Source organism: Pelobates fuscus, chromosome 3 (assembly GCF_036172605.1).
Source record: "Pelobates fuscus isolate aPelFus1 chromosome 3, aPelFus1.pri, whole genome shotgun sequence".
Classification (NCBI taxonomy): Eukaryota; Metazoa; Chordata; class Amphibia; order Anura; family Pelobatidae; genus Pelobates; species Pelobates fuscus.
In genome coordinates this window covers 222604481-222624904 of record NC_086319.1, presented here as the reverse complement: position 1 = coordinate 222624904, position 20424 = coordinate 222604481, and the positions used below count along the sequence as shown (strand labels likewise).

Below are 20424 nucleotides of genomic sequence, written 5' to 3'. Positions count from 1 at the left end.
TAGTAGTTCTAGTTCTCCGACATAAGCACAGATGAAACTGGAGCCGAATTAAAGCACATAAAACCGTGCTGTTAATCAAAATTGGAACCTGGCCAAACTACTAGTAGGCATGCATCCGTACTAATTAACTGAATGGAAGCAAACCAAATCTGAATTATCCTGTGGTTGTGACTATTTAGAAGCGTGCAATACCCCACACCCCTCCCCAATCAGCAAAGATTTTCATTCTGTCTGCATCACGATGCCTTTCAAAAAGAAGAGGTACTACCTCTGCGATTGAAGAATTCCCGAGAATATTTTCCAGACAGAGCAAAGTGTCTTGGGATATTGCCTAGAAGCTCAATGATGTGTGCTATGTGGTCTATGAAGGAAAGAAAGACAGGAGTGAACGAGTAATAAAGAGAGAGTGGGAATGAGATAAGAAAAGAAAGAAGGCAAATAGAATTCTAGAAGAAGAAGAAGAAAAAGAAGAAGAAGAAAATAAAGTAAAAATCCAAAACCAACTGTGGCAAACCCATGCAGAAGAGAATTTAAGGCCAGCAAGATAGCGACATAATTAGTAAACTTTATGACCAATGCTTATGTTGCAGAATAAATCAACCAAGCAATAAAGCATGGGAATGAATAGATATATAGTGTATATAATGCCTTGGTATGTCTGTTAGAGAGAATTAGTTTTTCAATGTCTACTATATTAACTCATGTAAGAATTATATTAACACACAAGCTATGTACTAGGTTTTCGTGCGACTACATGTAACAGCCGCAGCCCAGGCAGTGCCTTTCTCAAACATATGCATGTCTTACAGGTACATAATGATGTCTGTGGGACATAATGAAATAATGGGCTGGTTGAAGGATTTCCAGAAACGGCATTCGTTCGATTGTTTTAAGAAAAGAGAAAATAGGTTTACATTTTATTCTGCGTGATCTGTAACAATGCATCTAGGTCCAATTCCCTGGAAACCAATTTGTGAAAACTATGTTGTGTATTTCTCCCACCCCCCATTTTTATATCGGATAATCAGAAGATGGATCTTAATAAATGACTAATGGTGGCATAGATAAATGAGAGACATAGAAGGGACATTTCAACAACTAACAACATGTTAAAGGAATATTACCCCATATCTTGTAATGGACTTAACCAATGTCTTTCCAATAAGGGCAAGTGTTTTTTTCATGTTTTACCAGAAGGGCAGGTAAATCTTTAAAGTATTGGGGAGGGTCTAAATTTGAATGGGCAGATGGGAATATGAAAGTGTACATATTGGTAGTGTATAGGCTCGTAATTCTCACCTGGTTACATATTTAATGGCTGCATTTAAAAGACTGTAGGCGATGAACAATGTACTCTTAGCATGCAGACTACAGCTTTTTACATCTTAACAGATAGTCAACCTAATACTTAAAAGTAGTTCAATAATAGCAAAGACAAGGTCTTTTATTTCTGAGAGGAGGTATTCTATTTGGAGAGGGACATATACAACTGGCTTCAGAATAGACATTGTAATTAATTCAGGGACTCCATAACATGTTAACCACATATCAGATGGCCATGTCTCTTGTTGCAAACAAATTAGTTTCACCCCCTGGGCTTTTAACAGGAAGCAAATCTAAAACTTGCAATTGGGCAACGGTGCACTCTAATCATTCAGTGTCTAACAGCTTACAATGCAGCACTAGTCCTTAAACTATAATTTTTTAAGTTTACCTTTATTATAATTTTGTTTGTTTTGTGTCTTTAAACTAAAACTAGTAAATGCCCTGAATGGAAATATTTGAAAAAACTTTTAAACTGTCCACCTTTCCAGAGACTAATTAAATACATGTTGCACTTTAACTTGGCACAAGCAAATATCGAAGGATGTCAAAATGTGTTCCATAAAATGTTTTAATTTCTACACAAATACTTTAGGGCTTACATAAGGTAGAAACAGAAATAAAGTAAAAGGATGCTTGCACCAATTACAAATAAAGGAAAGTATGACTGACTGAGTGTGTTAATGCAAGCTCTGGTATCTGAGGAATTTGGAATAATTAAGATGTTTTGTCTACTTGTACAATGCTTATGCAGTAATTCCCATTGCTGTAACATGGCAGAGATGCTATGGGAGCATCAAATGACAGACGCTCCAAACTAATACATTTAGGAGATTAGTAATTTTGTCACTATACAAATAGTGTAAAAATATATTCTTGTCTCCATGGTGATATTGATGATAGAAAATAATTAGTATATATATATATATATATATATTATATATATATATATATATATATATATATATATATATATATATATAAAAGCATTTAATGTTTCCAGCAATAGGAATTAGACATATTTTACATGCTTACTTACTGAAGTAACCAAACCTTTTTTTTCCTGGAACTATCTGCACATAACACAGTTTTGTTCCCTTGCCAAGGTCATGGTTAGTTATTTCAGGACCTTGAGCAGTGTTACTTCAGTCTGAGACAATTTTCAGTCTCTAGTATTGTATAATAACTATGTTATAGAATTATGCCACCCATGACACTATGCCAACCATTATGTGGCAGGACAACATGGGAACTGTAGTTCTAGAAAAGCTGGTGTTTGGACACTACTGGTACAGAGTGATACAGGAATCCTAGTTAGACCTAATTATCACCTTAGATTGATGTTGGAAATCAAGACACTGCTTTAGATACGTGGAATCTAAACATCTCCAGTACTGATTAGGAGTGAAAATGAGAATGTCTATGGGTATTATATTTCCGGTCTCCTTTCAGTTTTAAATACAATGGGCTTTTTCAGATAAAATACTTTGTTGATGCTATATAGATGCCAATAAGTTAAACTTTTTTTTTTTTTTAAATCATTGAAGGAATATTCTTAAGTCTCGAGCAGTTTCATGAGCAACCATTTAAGTGGTTCTCTGTCAAAAGCATAGGCTTTACCTACCAAAGATCAGCTTGCTATGCCTGACGATGACTGCACATATCACCTCCATGCACTGCTGTGCAGCTTTGGTCAGGGTCAATTAAACGGCAGCACACAGGCAGGGAAACCCATGGTGCCAGGTATTTAAGTAAGCAGACTTTATTTATGGACGCATAAAAGAAAGCCATCCCTATTCATGTAGAAAAAGAATGTGATTTGTTTCAGAAGAAGTTAGAAGGCATTCTATTTCACTAATGTGGAAGATCATCCCATCACCAATATATCTGTGTGATACAATCTAGATCCCCTCCCCAAAGACATTTTGTATATGTACCTTCATCTCTGGAATAGTCTTCACCAGAATGTGGTTCAAACAAATAGTCACCAGTTGCTAGTTCAAAAGCCTGGATAAAGCAAAGCATAAAATTACTCCGCAGTCCATAACGTAACATTAGGCGTATAACTGATCTAGGATGCTCAGAGTATCCCACACTTTGATAACTCTCCAGAAACTCATTTAAAAAATACCCCCTCACCCCACACTTTGTATGATGATTAACTGCTGCAGTTTAAACTATGCAAAAAGTAGCAGCTGTATAGATGTAATAATAATATTGAGAAAGTTAGTTAAGTGGAGGAAAAATGAAAGACGTGTGGAAATGATGCAAACAGGGATCATCATAATTACCGATGGTTAAAAAGCATCTCTTACCATACATGCTGTGCTCCAAATATCAGCAGGTGTGCTGTATCCAGCTCCTATCAAAACTTCTATCGACCTATATTGCCTGGTCTGGATATCTTCTGTGAAGTGCTTATGCTGCAGAAAGAGGAACCATTGTTGCTGGGAGACAGATTCTAAATACTACTTCAACCAATTCTATAAAACACAAAGGAGTACATACCACCCAGCAGGCATTTCCTAGGTCAGCAATTTTAACTCTTATCTTATCAGCATTTCTTGGATCCAGTGGATTCACTAGCAAGTCTGCTGCACAAATTTTTGCTGCAAAAGAGTCAAACATTTTTCGTACATGAGTTTCAAAAGGGTAACTGTAGGAGTGTATGAAAACTACCGGTATGTTTTTATTTTAAAATTTGTACATAGATATTTCACAGGATTTGTATTCAGAAATACTTCATTCTATACGAGAGTCTGCCAGACCAAAATGGCAAACTGGGGAGATCAAAGGATCTTTCCAGCCAGCCCCAAGTGCCTGGGAGCTTGTGGGTGCAGACCGTACAGCTAAACCACCCCTTATGCTCAGACGTTTCATATAGAGTAAGAATTGCCATGTGTTACCATGACAGCACTATTTTTTAGAAAAGAGCCAGAGTGGAGACAAAAGTGGTTTGATCTACAGAAGGTTTCATGGGAGTGTTAAAATAAAATTAAAAAAAACAAACCAAAAAAATAAAAAACCCAAACGCATAGGAGATCTAGATCGAGTGATATTCAATCATCCAGATCTAATTTGATAGAGCCTTCTCACACCCTTTGAAACATCCTTCCTCTCACATAACTAATAATCTTCTCCTATTCTGCTTCTTTTCTCCACCCTACATTCTCTTATTTCTGCTTCTTATATCTTCTGACGTTAGATGACCTTGTTTTTCTGGAAATTACACCTCATTAAGTGGACAATTCTATTACTCAGATTTGTTGGCACCATCATAACTTCACCAGTCTAGTGGTTGACTCATTTCTGTACACTGCCGACTTCTCAATGAAAATTTTACATTCGGGAGAAATAAATAGCTTACACAAAGTAGATTGCAAAAGAAATAACCGAAACAATAAAAAATGAACAATTAATGCAATTATCGGTGGTCAGACAAACTTCTTATAAGGTTACAAATCTGCCTCATTTTCCAAAGTATGTATCAAAAAAAAAAAAAAAAAAAAAATACATGGCAAGCCATCATTATAAAAAAGGTCTACAAACCTTCAAGCTCTTCCTTGGTTAATTCCTGGGCTGAAAATCCTTCTTCATCATCTTTTTTGTTAAATCTTCCCTCCCCAAAAGACAGGCCTACAAATGGGGAAGAGAGACAAAAATGGTGGGAAACATACACTAAGGACACATTAGAAAAGAAAAATCAATGGAATCACAGACTAAGTCTGAAGCTTGCCCCCATGTATAAGCGATTAATAACCGGAATCTGAGTTTATTACTCATGAGGAGCAGCCTACCATAAAAAGCACTTGCTACTGAATGACAAGAGGCAGCACTTTGTAACAATCATAATGAAGAAAGAAAAATAATAAACACCAACCACTAAACATGTACTACTAGAGAAGGAAAAACTATATAGAGAAAGAATCAGAATTGTTTTCAAAGGTAAAATCATGAACACTTATACTATAGGTTTATGCAATCTGTCAAGTTCTGGAAAAAAATAAATAAAATTCACTGTACCATGTCATTTTCCTTATAAAAAAGATCTGATTGCAAAGCGCTTAATATTTCTTACCAAGGTAAGCAATACCTGTATGGTGATAAAGGCCTTAGGTATAGAATATTCTCCATCTTATCCAGTGCTGTGGAGTCTAAATCTGAAGCAATTTTGGATTATCGGAATCAAAGTGACTGACTAAATGTTCCATTTACGTCAACATAAGCCAACCCCCTTAAAATGAAAGGTGCTCTATAGGTTTAGGAATATACTTGCCAGATAAGTTGACCCACAAAATACATTTTTAGTGTGCGCATTATACTCTTATTTTTTGTTTTCCAAACAGACCCCCCAAATAATGTGCCACATTTGATCCTTGGCTGGCTCGCGGACACCTATGCTTGCGATTTGGGCAAGGGCTAAGCTATAGAAGTAAAAAAAATAAAAATAGTACCATTCCATAAAAACCAATACATTTTGTTTTACTTAATATATCTTATTTGATCGCTATCTTATTGTACAATAAGATGGTTAGAGTTTAACTGAACCAGCCAATCCGTATCACATTCCTAGGGATTACTGAAAAGTAACCAATCTACGCACTGCTGTGTATTTGACAAACTGCTCTGCACAGTGACTCCCTCTATATATGGAGTGGCACGCACTGCTCTGCACAGTGACTCCCTCTATATACTGAGTGGCACGCACTGCTCTGCACAGTGACTCCCTCTATATATTGAGTGGCACGCACTGCTCTGCACAGTGACTCCCTCTATATACTGAGTGGCACGCACTGCTCTGCACAGCGAATCCCTCTATATACTGAGTGGCACGCACTGATCTGCACAGCGAATCCCTCTATATACTGAGTGGCACGCACTGATCTGCACAGTGAATCCCTCTATATACTGAGTGGCATGCACTGCTCTGCACAGTGACTCCCTCTATATATGGAGTGGCACGCACTGCTCTGTACAGTGACTCCCTCTATATACTGAGTGGCACGCACTGCTCTGCACAGTGACTCCCTCTATATACTGAGTGGCACGCACTGCTCTGCACAGTGACTCCCTCTATATACTGAGTGGCACGCACTGCTCTGCACAGTGACTCCCTCTATATACTGAGTGGCACGCACTGCTCTGCACAGTGACTCCCTCTATATACTGAGTGGTACGCACTGCTCTGCACAGTGACTCCCTCTATATACTGAGTGGCACGCACTGCTCTGCACAGTGACTCCCTCTATATACTGAGTGGCACGCACTGCTCTGCACAGTGACTCCCTCTATATACTGAGTGGCACGCACCAGTTCTCTGGTACTGCAATGTTCTACATTGCAGCACAAGGTGCAAAAGGGACACAGCCCCCAGACTACTCCAATGAGCTGAAGTGGTCTGGGTGCCTAAAGTGTCCCTTTAAAGCAAATGCAATCTTAAATCTCCTGCCTTATAAAATTCCAATTCTATTGTCTTGTCTTTACAAGTAGTTGTGAAAATGTACTTTAATAATGATAATAATAGCCATTTCATCCACATTTTAAAGGGTTTCTCTTCTCCAACCCCTTTTCATTTAGATGAAATGTTAGATTCATGTTAGGACAAAATTCTTACCTTTTGTTTGTATCTGAATTTCATACGAATTAATAAAAAGATCCTATTCGTGACGCAAGAAGATAGCTCCCTTATACCATGGGAATGAGGGAGCTATCTACAAAAAGGCTGAAAGACCTAAATTTCCCGTCTGAATTTCAGACAGTAGCGAATGCCCTAGTTATTATCTGGGCATGTGCAGGAATTTCACAAAGCTATCTAGTGTGGACAGATGATGTATCCCACAGGGACTTCATCTGCCCACACAAAGATGGCGGTGCCCAGGACCTAGAAGATCTAAAAATAGGTAATATGGGGGCTTATGGGCATTTGGGGCCAACTAGGGGGAGAGGGAGGCAATTGGTTATAGTGGAGTCGGGATGGAAGTTTAAAAAAAAAAAAAAAAAACTGGATTCAGCCAGTGCTGCTTTAAGGACACCGCTTCAAAAGCTTGTCTTGCACTTAAGGATACTTACGGAAATTTAGCATTTTGTGTTCAACTGCAATTCGCATTCTGCTCATTTATTGCACCACCTCATTTTTTATACAGTGTTTATTTTCAAGGACAAAAAGGGCTTTATTTTAATGTGACATACATATATAAATCCATTTTGGCAATAACGTGTCCATAATTAGTGCAGCTTAAGAAAAGGAATTCAAAATAAATGTATTTAGTTGTCCTAATTTACAGGGTACATCATATGACTATGATTTTGGTTAATTTTTGTAGTTACAGGTCACAAAATACAAGGAGCAAAACAAACAAAAAAATTCAATGAGGAGTCTATGTCTCATTCTGGGGCATTGTAGCAGTCTGACAGTTAGAATTGCCCCATAAATGTATACCATTTGTGAAAGTCAACACCACTGTGTTTTTGCATTTTGTGACCTGTAACTACCATAAAAAAGAGGGGGGACTTGTGGTGTACCAGAGGAGGAAACAACTGCACAACTAGGATCTCATGGTGCCGAAACATTCTCATGCTTTGAGATTGTGCCATTTATTCTCTGGGTCATTTATTCTGTGAGTCATTTCTAGACTCAAGGGTCTCCAGTACCTCCATTTGGATGTTGATGCACTTTGTTGTCCTGTTCTTGGGTATTAATTGAAAAGTCAAAAATGTAAACAAGAAAAATATATATAAAAAAAACTGAAAAACTGAAATGTTACATATTCTGTAAATAAGGACAAATTTTTGAATCTATTTTAAATTACTTTTCTCTAAACACCCAATTTGTAATCTCTTTGTAACTTTAAACCTCCCTTTATCCTAACCACTAAAACGAACGCTGCATGCATTTACACAGCTGAATAACAGAGTAAAGCAATTTCTTTTTTGGGGGGAGGGGTGGGTCTTAGAATTCTAGAATTCCTACTTTGTATGTCATACATGGCCAAGTTTACATGTCAGGTGCATGTAGGCATTCAGAGAGTTACTAACCTTTTTTTAACTGATGTAAAGGGAAATATGAAGCATGCAGATTAACAATCACTATAAATGAACACAAAACTACTACTGCTTTGACTGCAAAAAAATGCAATTGAAACAATGTGTCTTGATCATCATTTCAAATATGCTTCTAGGAGAACAATAAGTGTTGTAAAGTGACCTACAAAAATGGGGATTGCCAAAACACAGCTGCTCTTTCCTCAAAAATGCCTAAACTTACAGATTATACTACTTTTTCCTTACAGCCAACAGGCAGTATACACAATAACTCAAAAGAGGTTTGTTATAAGTGCAGGGATGGAGAATTCCTATTGCCTGGCACCAGGGACATGCAGTTCCAGGTGACGAGCAGGCTGTTTTGGGGGGGGGGGGGGGTAATCAGCAGCTTACCTTAATCCAGCGAGGGTGACCTCTCATCCCCTGCCGACGTCAGCTGAGCCGGATGCGCATGCGCGTCAAGTGCCTCTTCTTTCCTACGGACGTTCTGAGCGATGGAGGCATAATATGCCTCCAGCGTCACAGATGCGCCTCTAGTGGCTGTCCGGAAGACAGCCACTAGAGGCTGGCTTAAACCCAAATGTAAAAACAGCAGTTTCTCTGAAACTGCTATGTTTGCATCTGAAGGGTTAAAACCTGAGGGATCTGGCACCCAGACCACTTAATTGAGCTGAAGTGGTCTGGGTGACTATAGTGTCCCTTTAAAGCCCTGCCGCTGGCTAGTGACAGGGCTGCTCCTGAGGGTCGTTTGAAGGTCTGAGCAGGAAGCACTGTTTGGCGCTCACTGCATTAAATGATAGACAGCAGAAGTGATATCTCTCTCCACAGTGGGAACAGGAAGCAGCTGCAGATCTGCCAGAAGGCATGCTGGAACCAGGTCTAGATCAGATGACAGAGGGGAGTTTGGAAGGATAAAGGAGCAAGGCTGGAACTAAAGTGAGGGAGGAGCAGAGGATGGATCAGGGCTGGAAGGGAGCAGGGAGCATGGATCAGGTGACCGTAATCTGACAAGGCTGCAGTGAGAGGTTCTCTTTATATAACCCATGCAATCTAATGTAACTTGTATTGCTACACCCACAGCAGCCAATATACCAGATAATAGCCATCACTCTTTATTCTAACCTCACCAGTTTTCCCTGCAATTCGTTACCCATCATCCTTCACCCAATGCAGCCAGCTAACTCTGGGTATAGTGAATAACCAAATCGATATCCAAGGCTCTAGGCAGGTGCTTTAACCGGAAATTTTTTATTGTCAATTTCTTCATCTTTAAGTAGATTTAAAAAAAATTAGATTAGGACATCTGAAATTTCCAAATGTGCCTAGTCAGCAGATTTGGCATTGAGAATGTGCATGAGTCAATAATGAGACTTCATTCTTGTATTACAAACATGAAAGCAAAGCTGCCTAGTGATGATGCTGGTACATGCATGTACAAGATATCCTAGACCGTGATATGCACGGTTCTCTAGCAACACCGCTTACTGAGTGCTAAGCCAACCCTAATGATACTGATCAACTATCGAAATAATTTAACAAATCTTAAAATAATTTATCTAGACAGCAACAAACTTCACTCAGTCTGTTATTCATTATTACAGCAAATACAGTTTATACAAATTACTTTTATAAAATCGAAGCATGGTTACGTAGCTACGGAAAAGGCCAAGTTACCTTGGCAAAGAAAGTGGAAATTACCTTAACCCCTTAAGGACCAAACTTCTGGAATAAAAGGGAATCATGACATGTCACACATGTCATGTGTCCTTAAGGGGTTAAACGTTATCCTTTGTCAGGAGGAGGAAAAATACATATGGGAAAATAGTCCTTTGCCTTACACGTTATAAGAAAACAAAAGACCAAACCCAGAAGAGATAAGAAGAAATGACAGACTGAGAAACCAGAAGACCATGCTAAACGACATATTTGAATTGATGACTAATGTGGACTTCACATGAGACATACTGAAGCTGCAGTAAGGAGATTTTCATGGAGCTGGAATAATGGTGAGGTTGACTGATTTTGAACCCTTTCAGTGCTGAAATACATATTTTTAAATGCAGTGCTCCTTTAAGTATCCCTGTTCACCACTTGCAGATGGGTTACTGCAATCAAAGTTACCGGATACTGGGAAATATAAGTCCTAACAGTGAAGTCAGGAATTAATTGTGGACGATACCAACCAATGAATGAAAGACAGGTACGACATCAGTCTTCTGCAGAAGGCAGATGCCAATTCACCCAGCATTACTGGAGGTTCTATGGGAACCACATAAAAGGTAAACTGTTGCAAAATGGTTTGCCCCTTACCAGGAAAGGCTTCTCAGGTACTCCTAGCATAATAACCAGGCACTTTTGCACACTATAATGGATATTAGATCAGCATGTTACTGATGTCATTCTGTGATACCCTGTCAAAGCACTTTCCAGAGTCTATTGACATAAACCAAGGGTCCCACAGGCACCTGTGGCCTGGCCACCCAAATATGGAAGGAGCAAAGAGTGCTAATGCGGAAATGTTATTTCTATATTAGTAATACAGTGAGTGGTGGGGAAAGGGGGAGGGGGGAGTTGGGACTGGATCACAGGCATTGGGGGACCTCTATTCAGGTCATACAACTTTATCAATGTTTGAACATAGTACACCTCTAGTGGTTCTGTCTCCATTACAAAATTTATAGAAGCATGTACTGGTTTAGGTGCTTAGAGTGCTCATTTAACAAAATATTACAGGACACTTCTATCTCCAGGACATTGCCAAGAATGCCCTTTTGTTGCAAACCCATCAACCTACAGATGACTCAATCCAATCAATCTTTGAATACCGAATACAAATATGAAACCTTTTATTTCAGGCTACAGAGTATATAGATCATATGTCTATATGCCTTCTATATTCTTGTAAGGGACTTTCTATAAGAGCGCTATAAACTACAAGTCCATGGCAATTGCTTTATGCGCAAGTATAAACATATTTGTACAATAAAAGCGGATACAATTTTGATGTCAGTTATCAAAGTCATACTCACTTTTTGGCAAATCTCCAGTACTTGATGCGGAGACTGTTCTGCTTCTATCATGACAAGAACTACTTTCATCTCTGTCTGTTACAGCACAATCCTCGGCTGTTGCCAAACCAGCTTCTACAGGTTCCAAAGGCCCAGAGAACACTGAAGCCGAAAACTCTGAAAACTGCAAATCTGGATTCTTATGTTGTCCATTTGGCAATTCACCATTAAATTGTTCATAGGAGCTACTGTACGTATAATCACTTTCAGCGTTTGACTCATCTAAATTAAGCTCATCTGGGTTGGGGCAGTCGTCCTCTTCATCCTCATCTTCATCCAGTTGCTGTTCTAGAGAGAAAGGACCATTTTCCATATGGCCATTGGTTTTGGGAGACTCAATCCAGGTTGGATCTGTGTTGACCAATTCTTGCTCTGTGTCATTGTCATCTTTCTCAACATTTTCCTTCTCTGTGTCTTCTTTTTCTTCATGATCTTCTCCTTCTGAGCAGACAATACTTGCTGTAAGAATAAAATAATGTAAGCTAAAACATATAGAACAGACCGGGAATGACACTAAACTTACAAGCCACTCCACAAACTGGCTGCAGTGGATAAATGATAAATTGGTGTCAACTGTAAGTGTAACCAGTTCTAGAACTGCCATTGACTTTTAAACTATAACTCTGTAATGTTGTCCATGCATAATATGATGTCCTGCAAAAGCAGGGCTGTAACTCAGTTAGGGCAGCATAGTACTCCATAACAATCGACAGCCCTGCCCCGCATACTTAACTTAGATGGTGATCCTGAATCAGGGGGACTACCAGACAACCCATGGCCCTTTTGGGCCATGAGATCAGGATTACATTGTAATCACAATTCTGGAATTTTATGTGTATTTTTACAGAATTATTTGATTTTATTAATTAGAATTTGAGGGTCAGGCAAAAATTGATAAGTCAAGCAAGAAGTCCAGAGAATTTAAATTTGCAACCCTATATTTGACCCTTTCCAAAACACCATCAAACCCGTACAGCATACAAACGTGTGTTTTATTGCAGTATTATGACAATTTCTTAATTTCTCACACCTTTTAGATTTCTTCATATATAAATATTTGAAGTTAAATGAAAGGCATTTCTTATGAACAAATTGATATATAATAAGTGTGGATACGCTTGATACAAAACAGGTAAATTATGGTTGAACAGACTTATAGCTCAAATTTATTTTTTATCAGAACAATTGCCTCTGTCCTTAAAACACCACCATAGCGTTGGGAATACAAATGTGTCACCTTTCTCTTGAGCTTACAACATTGTATACAGCACAGAAAGAAGAAGAAAAGAAAAGGCACAGAGCTTATAAAAACGATTGGAAAGATTCTAACGTAGAGGCAGCCAGTTGCAAGAGGATTGGATTTCTACATTTAATTTACATTTTTCAGTCCTCACAAATATATAATTGTTAATTAAAGGGATAAGTAAACAAAAAAAAAAAACAACAACAAAAACAGGAGGTGACATTTCCCTTTTAACATATTTCATCAATACTGTAATTCAGTAAGAAAAGCAATCACCTGTATATACACTGGCATTTATATATCACATATGAGTGTTTAGCTCAAGAAAAGCAACGTAGTCAAGCAAAGTAAGATTTTGCCACTATCAGGATCTTCCCTGCTTCAGTTCTTCCCCGCTTCTCCCAGTAATCCTCCTCCGCTTTTGTCACTCCCCTTCACCTGACAGTAAGGGGTATCATGGATGTCAGTCTGTCACCATATGCACAGAACTGACATTAGCCAGCCAGGAACTCTTGTTCTGGCCTTTGTAAGGATGCCCCAGGGGCACTGCTGGAGGTGTGGTTACATCTGACAGATAAGGGGTTAAACTCTGTACAGCATTTTAAAGTGAAATGCTACAAATACAGCCTCCAGGCACTATGATCACTTCAAATCACCAAAGTGGTCATGGCACTTGGAGTAATCCTTCAACCTCAGTGATGCAAAATAACAAGTATTCAATTGAATGCTTGTTCCATTATAGACTTGACAATGAAATTTCAAAGACATCGCTGTTCACTGATTATACCAACCATATTCATTGACAGGCTCATCATCCGCTACATCCTCTAAACACACTGTTTTCATCTTGGCCTCAGGCTGGCCTTCCAAGTCCTGCTCATTAGAAAGAATATCCGAAGATACATTTTCCTCCGTCTTTTTTCTCTCTGCCTCCCGCTCCAATTCCTCAATCTCCTGAAGGCGTTTTTCAAGAAGTTCAGCCTGACGCTTTTGCTTCTTTTTTAGTTTTTTCTTTTTGTTTTTAGAAATCTTGCCAACCTATGTAAAATAGAATAATTTAGTTGAATGTAATAAAAACAACCCCTTACCCCAAAATGCACACGCTCACACACACACACACACACCAAATATATGCCAAATCAAATCATGGAGAACTTTACCATGTCAAATCCTTTATATTCCACTTGTTGGCTAGTAAAAACCAATATTGCCATAAGGGTGGAAGACAAGTTGGATTTGCTTTATATTGATAAACTTGCTCTTTGTCCCCCACATAATGTTAAATCTCTTTACAAACCTTCCATTTTTTGTTTTTTGCATTGGGTTCGAGATTAGGGCCTTGAGGCTTCCAAATCTCTTTTTGTATTTTTTTTGTTTTGATTTTTTTAACACAGTAGAGGAGTATCTCTTTTTATTATGGTGTGTACATAGGATTGTGGCTACCACCAACCTGTCTGTGTGCATGCCTGCCAGCGTGAGTGTTGTAAGTAACCAAGTGTGCCAAGGATGGGAGGCTATAGAAAGGGTTCACCAAATAATTTTTAGGCTCCAAATTTGGCATTTTTTGACCCCAACAATTACTGTGAAAGGTACTAGGAATTAAAGGGATACTTTAAGTACCAAAATCACATTTGCGATCTACTGATGAACTCTTCTTAAAACCTTACCACCTAACACTGCTAATGCTTCATAGAATTGAGGACCGTCAGTCAAGGAACAGCCTTAGCAAGGTGAGTTTCCCTGAACAACAGTTACGTTTTGCAATTTTTTTTATATATAAAAAATAAAAAAAAATAAAACAGCTGCTTTTGTTTGGAGCCCTAGTAACTTAACTAAAATAGGAACACACCAACACTAAAAATAAATGTATTTTTAATTTTAGAGCCCTCCTTCAAATGTAAATGAGAATTTAAAATAGTTTGCATAAACAATGTGATTGAAGCAAGGAAAGTTGGTGTAAAGAGATATTAGATGGACAGCTGTCTTAGTAAGAGTTGGACATCAACTCAGAAAGATGCACGATGAGTAATTCTATAATTTTGAATAGAAATGTGAATTTGTGTTCTACTTCTAATGCGATTGTGATTTTTTTTCTGGCTATCATTACCAATTAAAAGAAAAATTCCATTTAGCAAAAAAAAATAATAAATAAATAAAAAAAATAGAAAATGGACACAGGACAATGTTTTTTTTTTTTTTTTTTTTTTTTTAAACCACGATTTACCACTCACTCAATGATAAAATATAAAAAAGTTGTATTTACCAATATACTTACTGGCTTCTGTTGAGGAGCAGTACTCACTAGGAGGAAAACAGATGAAAATTAGAGCATTTTAGTAAGACAAAGCCCACAAGACAATTGATTTATTTGAAATTGTATTCTGTTCCTAAGGGGAGCCTTTGTGTGCATATTACCTGCAGAGCCAGAAGGGGGTGGTGCACCAGCCTTCTGCCATTCGGTTGCTTCTGCAGCCATTCTACGCACATATGTATCATCAACACACATCAGAATATTTTCTGGCTTTATATCGGTATGGATTATTTTACATTTGCTGTGAAGATAGTCCAAGCCCTGAAGAACCTATAAAAAAATGGACATTAGAAAAAAAAAAACAAAAAAAACCCACACCTTTGTAGAAAAAAAGAAAAGAAAAAAAAGGTTCCAGTAAAAAAAGTTTATAAAAAAAAAACCACCATAATCCATGCGTACTGCAAGGTGCAAATGTTTATAGCATATAACGGCGACAGGAAGACGTACTCTATTCCAGGATAAAAAGATATGTATAATATATTCAAGATCATGATTTGTAAAATATAGAGATATTAGAAATCCAGTGAAGTGACCGTTCTCCCCTTTCAATATCTACACAATTCACTTAGACTGGAAATATTCTATATTTAAACATCTCCACAAGCAGAACTACTCCATAACGCTATTTAACCACTATTATATATGCATCACAATTCATGATTACTATTTTGAGCAATCTGTCTCAGTCCAATGACATTGTTTTGAATATAAGCAAATAACCCATGTAAAATGTACCAGGGAACATAACGTGTGCCCAATATAAAAATGCAGCTTTGACTAGAACAGCCTTGTCAAACACACCACATGCAATATTTATGCTATTACATTTACCAAACACACACTATAAAATGTGGAATCTAAAAAAAAAAAAAAAAGAAGAAAAAAGTCTTGTCCACGAGACTACAGAGTTATCCCAATCTTGTTGTACAGACAAACAATTATTTAAATTGGCGCTCTAGTCAAGAGCCCTGGACACTGACAGAGCCATTTGCTAAATTATACAATTTTCACAAATATGAATAGAAAACCACAGGTAAAAATAGCTGGAAATATTATATAAATCTGCCCTAGTAACAACATGAGTAAAATAAAATGTTCTGCCTGTGTCATGGAACTGCTTATCCTTGTCGTCAGGGAAAAGACCTCCCCACCCCTGAATGTTGAATCTCCTTACAATCTCAAATAACCTAAATCTGTGCACACACAATCGGCTGGTTTTGGCTCATATCACTACTCGTGAATGCACACCACCACATAGGAAAGCATTGTCCAATGCTTTATTAATGGGTAGTTCTAATGCGAGCATAAGGTCCCCCCCCCCCCCACCCCGACGACTGATGCTGGCAGAGCCTGACCAAGCGCCGCTGGAATCTGGTGAGATTTTTCAAGTGTCAAAGTGTAGGTCACTATAGTGATGGAAAAACAACTTTGCTTTCCTAGCACTATAGTTCACATTTAATGGAGTAATCCCAGATTTGTTCCCGCTTATTGCCTCATTCGGAATACAGACATTTATAATATGCACCATTTTACACCTGTCTCCAGCAGGTTTTTTTTTTGTATCTTCTTCAGCAAGTTGCATGGACATCAGCCTGTTTATATCCATTGCTTTACATATTTATCAAAGTAACTGTTCATCATGATTCTGCAAGCCTTGCCAAAGGAGTGCTGGTGCTTTAATATGGAAATAATTTTCTTGAACACTAACTAAAAGTAAAAAAAAATAAAGGCTTAAAAGCTCAGTGACACGTAGCCAAAATTTCAGGAATACCAAGTAAAGCGGAGGAGTAAAAGATTTTGTTGGTCTAAATAAAATATACAACTTCTAATTCAGACGATATATATATGTATATGTATATGTATATGTATATATATATATATATATATATATATATAAAAATCGTCTGAATTAGAAATTGTATTGCTTCATAACAGGAATAAACAAATACATTTTAAGCTTCATGCATTTAAACAAGTAAAATGCATTCATAACAATGTACAATCATGGGCCAGCTTTCTCTATTATATGAACTAAACAAATGCGCATCACCCCAAGCAGTTCCACCATCACAGATTAATATTGCAGTACTGTGTCTAGTGATTTAATTCACATAAGAGTAAATAGGCTGTGTGAAGCACAAGGAGAGATCGAGGAATGTGAGTATCTGTGATGGACGGAGGATAGTGTATTCCTGAATAAGACTACAAGGAAGGAGGCGGTTCACCTCCTATTCTTATTATAGTAGGGTAGTTACAGAGATCTTTTAGAAGCGAAAAAATGTGTTACTATAAAAATAGGTCCGTTACGTGCACGTGTGTTATATGCAGCCAGGGCCGGCACGTCCATAAGGCGGCACAGGCGGCTCTGGGGGCACAAAATTCCAGTGACCGGCAGGAGGGAAGTGCTCCCTCCTGCCTGGTCACCTCCTGGATCCCCGGAGCGGCGCTGAAGTTCATTAGGAGGTGGCGAGGGAGCTCTCTGATCTCTCTGACCGGCTCCCTCGCGCGCCTTTTGCTGATGCCGCGGGAGCCGGAATATGACGTCATATTCCGGCTCCCGCGGCATCAGAAAACAGCCTGTGAGGGAGCCGGTCAGAGAGATCAGAGAGCTCCCGCGCCGCCTCTGAATCCAGTCAGCCGCACGCCTCCCAGCAGCCCCACTGGACCACCAATGAAAGACCCACGCCAGCACTCCAGGTAGGGAGGCTGGGTGGGAAATTTAAATTTAATTTCGATAATTAATTACTGTGTGTGTATGTGTGTGTGTGTCTGTCTGTCAGTGAGTGAGTGTGTGTGTGTCTGTCAGTGAGTGAGTGTGTGTGTGTCTGTCAGTGAGTGAGTGTGTGTGTGTCTGTCAGTGAGTGAGTGTGTGTGTGTGTGTGTCTGTCAGTGAGTGAGTGTGTGTGTGTGTGTGTCTGTCAGTGAGTGAGTGAGTGTGTGTGTGTCTGTCAGTGAGTGAGTGTGTGTGTGTCTGTCAGTGAGTGAGTGTGTCTGTCAGTGAGTGTGTGTGTGTGTGTGTGTGTCTGTCAGTGAGTGTGTGTGTGTCTGTCAGTGAGTGTGTGTGTGTGTGTCTGTCAGTGAGTGTGTGTGTGTGTGTCTGTCAGTGAGTGTGTGTGTGTGTGTCTGTCAGTGAGTGTGTGTGTGTGTGTGTGTCTGTCAGTGAGTGTGTGTGTGTCTGTCAGTGAGTGTGTGTGTGTCTGTCAGTGAGTGTGTGTGTGTCAGTGAGTGAGTGTGTGTGTGTGTGTGTGTGTGTGTGTGTGTCTGTCAGTGAGTGTGTGTGTGTCTGTCAGTGAGTGAGTGAGTGTGTGTGTGTCTGTCAGTGAGTGAGTGAGTGTGTGTGTCTGTCAGTGAGTGAGTGAGTGTGTGTGTCTGTCAGTGAGTGAGTGTGTGTGTGTCTGTCAGTGAGTGAGTGTGTCTGTCAGTGAGTGTGTGTGTGTGTGTGTGTCTGTCAGTGAGTGTGTGTGTGTCTGTCAGTGAGTGTGTGTGTGTCTGTCAGTGAGTGTGTGTGTGTGTGTCTGTCAGTGAGTGTGTGTGTGTGTGTCTGTCAGTGAGTGTGTGTGTGTCTGTCAGTGAGTGTGTGTGTGTCTGTCAGTGAGTGTGTGTGTGTCTGTCAGTGAGTGTGTGTGTCTGTCAGTGAGTGTGTGTGTGTGTGTCAGTGAGTGTGTGTGTGTCTGTCAGTGAGTGTGTGTGTGTGTGTGTCAGTGAGAGTGTGTGTGTGTGTGTGTCAGTGAGTGAGTGTGTGTGTCAGTGAGTGTGTGTGTGTGTGTGTCTGTCAGTGAGTGTGTCTGTCAGTGAGTGTGTCTGTCAGTGAGTGTGTGTGTGTCTGTCAGTGAGTGTGTGTCTGTCAGTGAGTGAGTGAGTGTGTGTGTCTGTCAGTGAGTGAGTGAGTGTGTGTGTCTGTCAGTGAGTGTGTGTGTGTGTGTGTGTCTGTCAGTGAGTGTGTGTGTGTCTGTCAGTGAGTGTGTGTGTGTCTGTCAGTGAGTGTGTGTGTGTGTCTGTCAGTGAGTGTGTGTGTGTGTGTCTGTCAGTGAGTGTGTGTGTGTGTGTCTGTCAGTGAGTGTGTGTGTGTGTGTCTGTCAGTGAGTGTGTGTGTGTGTCTGTCAGTGAGTGTGTGTGTGTCTGTCAGTGAGTGTGTGTGTGTCTGTCAGTGAGTGTGTGTGTGTCTGTCAGTGAGTGTGTGTGTGTCTGTCAGTGAGAGTGTGTGTGTGTGTCTGTCAGTGAGTGTGTGTGTGTCTGTCAGTGAGTGTGTGTGTGTCTGTCAGTGAGAGTGTGTGTGTGTGTGTGTGTCAGTGAGTGAGTGTGTGTGTCAGTGAGTGTGTGTGTCTGTCAGTGAGTGTGTGTGTGTGTGTGTCAGTGAGAGTGTGTGTGTGTGTGTGTGTGTGTCAGTGAGTGAGTGTGTGTGTCAGTGAGTGTGTGTGTGTCTGTCAGTGAGTGTGTCTGTCAGTGAGTGTGTGTGTGTCTGTCAGTGAGTGTGTGTGTGTGTGTCTGTCAGTGAGTGTGTGTGTGTGTGTGTGTGTCTGTCAGTGAGTGTGTGTGTGTGTCTGTCAGTGAGTGTGTGTGTGTGTCTGTCAGTGAGTGTGTGTGTGTGTGTCTGTCAGTGAGTGTGTGTGTGTCTGTCAGTGAGTGTGTGTGTGTCTGTCAGTGAGTGTGTGTGTGTCTGTCAGTGAGTGTGTGTGTGTGTCAGTGAGTGTGTGTGTGTGTCAGTGAGTGTGTGTGTGTCAGTGAGTGTGTGTGTGTCAGTGAGTGTGTGTGTGTCAGTGAGTGTGTGTGTGTCTGTCAGTGAGTGTGTGTGTGTCTGTCAGTGAGTGTGTGTGTGTGTCTGTCAGTGAGTGTGTGTGTGTCTGTCAGTGAGTGTGTGTGTGTGTGTGTCAGTGAGAGTGTGTGTGTGTGTGTGTGTCAGTGAGTGAGTGTGTGTGTCAGTGAGTGTGTGTGTGTCTGTCAGTGAGTGTGTCTGTCAGTGAGTGTGTGTGTGTCTGTCAGTGAGTGTGTGTGTGTGTGTCTGTCAGTGAGTGTGTGTGTGTGTGTGTGTCTGTCAGTGAGTGTGTGTGTGTGTGTCTGTCAGTGAGTGTGTGTGTGTGTGTCTGTCAGTGAGTGTGTGTGTGTGTCTGTCAGTGAGTGTGTGTGTGTGTGTCTGTCAGTGAGTGTGTGTGTGTGTGTCTGTCAGTGAGTGTGTGTGTGTCTGTCAGTGAGTGTGTGTGTGTCTGTCAGTGAGTGTGTGTGTGTCTGTCAGTGAGTGTGTGTGTGTGTCAGTGAGTGTGTGTGTGTCAGTGAGTGTGTGTGTGTCAGTGAGTGTGTGTGTGTCAGTGAGTGTGTGTGTGTCAGTGAGTGTGTGTGTGTCTGTCAGTGAGTGTGTGTGTGTCTGTCAGTGAGTGTGTGTGTGTCTGTCAGTGAGTGTGTGTGTGTCTGTCAGTGAGTGTGTGTGTGTCTGTCAGTGAGTG

At 39.9% G+C, this 20424-nt stretch overlaps 1 protein-coding gene across 7 annotated transcripts in view; it reads right to left on the bottom strand.

Annotated features, from left to right (window-relative positions):
- Nucleotides 1-20424, bottom strand: part of SRPK2 (SRSF protein kinase 2) — a 144654-nt gene that overhangs the window by 11767 nt on the left and 112463 nt on the right. For 3 of the 7 annotated variants that reach the window (XM_063448127.1, XM_063448124.1, XM_063448126.1), the window contains 9 exons: nt 15091-15256; nt 14951-14976; nt 13467-13713; nt 11394-11891; nt 4873-4959; nt 3832-3932; nt 3639-3746; nt 3261-3330; nt 269-361 (listed from right to left, as the gene is read on the bottom strand). In XM_063448127.1, coding sequence (XP_063304197.1) covers nt 269-361; nt 3261-3330; nt 3639-3746; nt 3832-3932; nt 4873-4959; nt 11394-11891; nt 13467-13713; nt 14951-14976; nt 15091-15256 — 1396 coding nt within the window. Of the gene's footprint in view, nt 1-268; nt 362-3260; nt 3331-3638; nt 3747-3831; nt 3933-4872; nt 4960-11393; nt 11892-13466; nt 13714-14938; nt 14977-15090; nt 15257-20424 lie in introns of all 7 variants that reach the window. The other 4 variants (XM_063448122.1, XM_063448125.1, XM_063448123.1 and 1 more) reach the window with 3 other exon arrangements.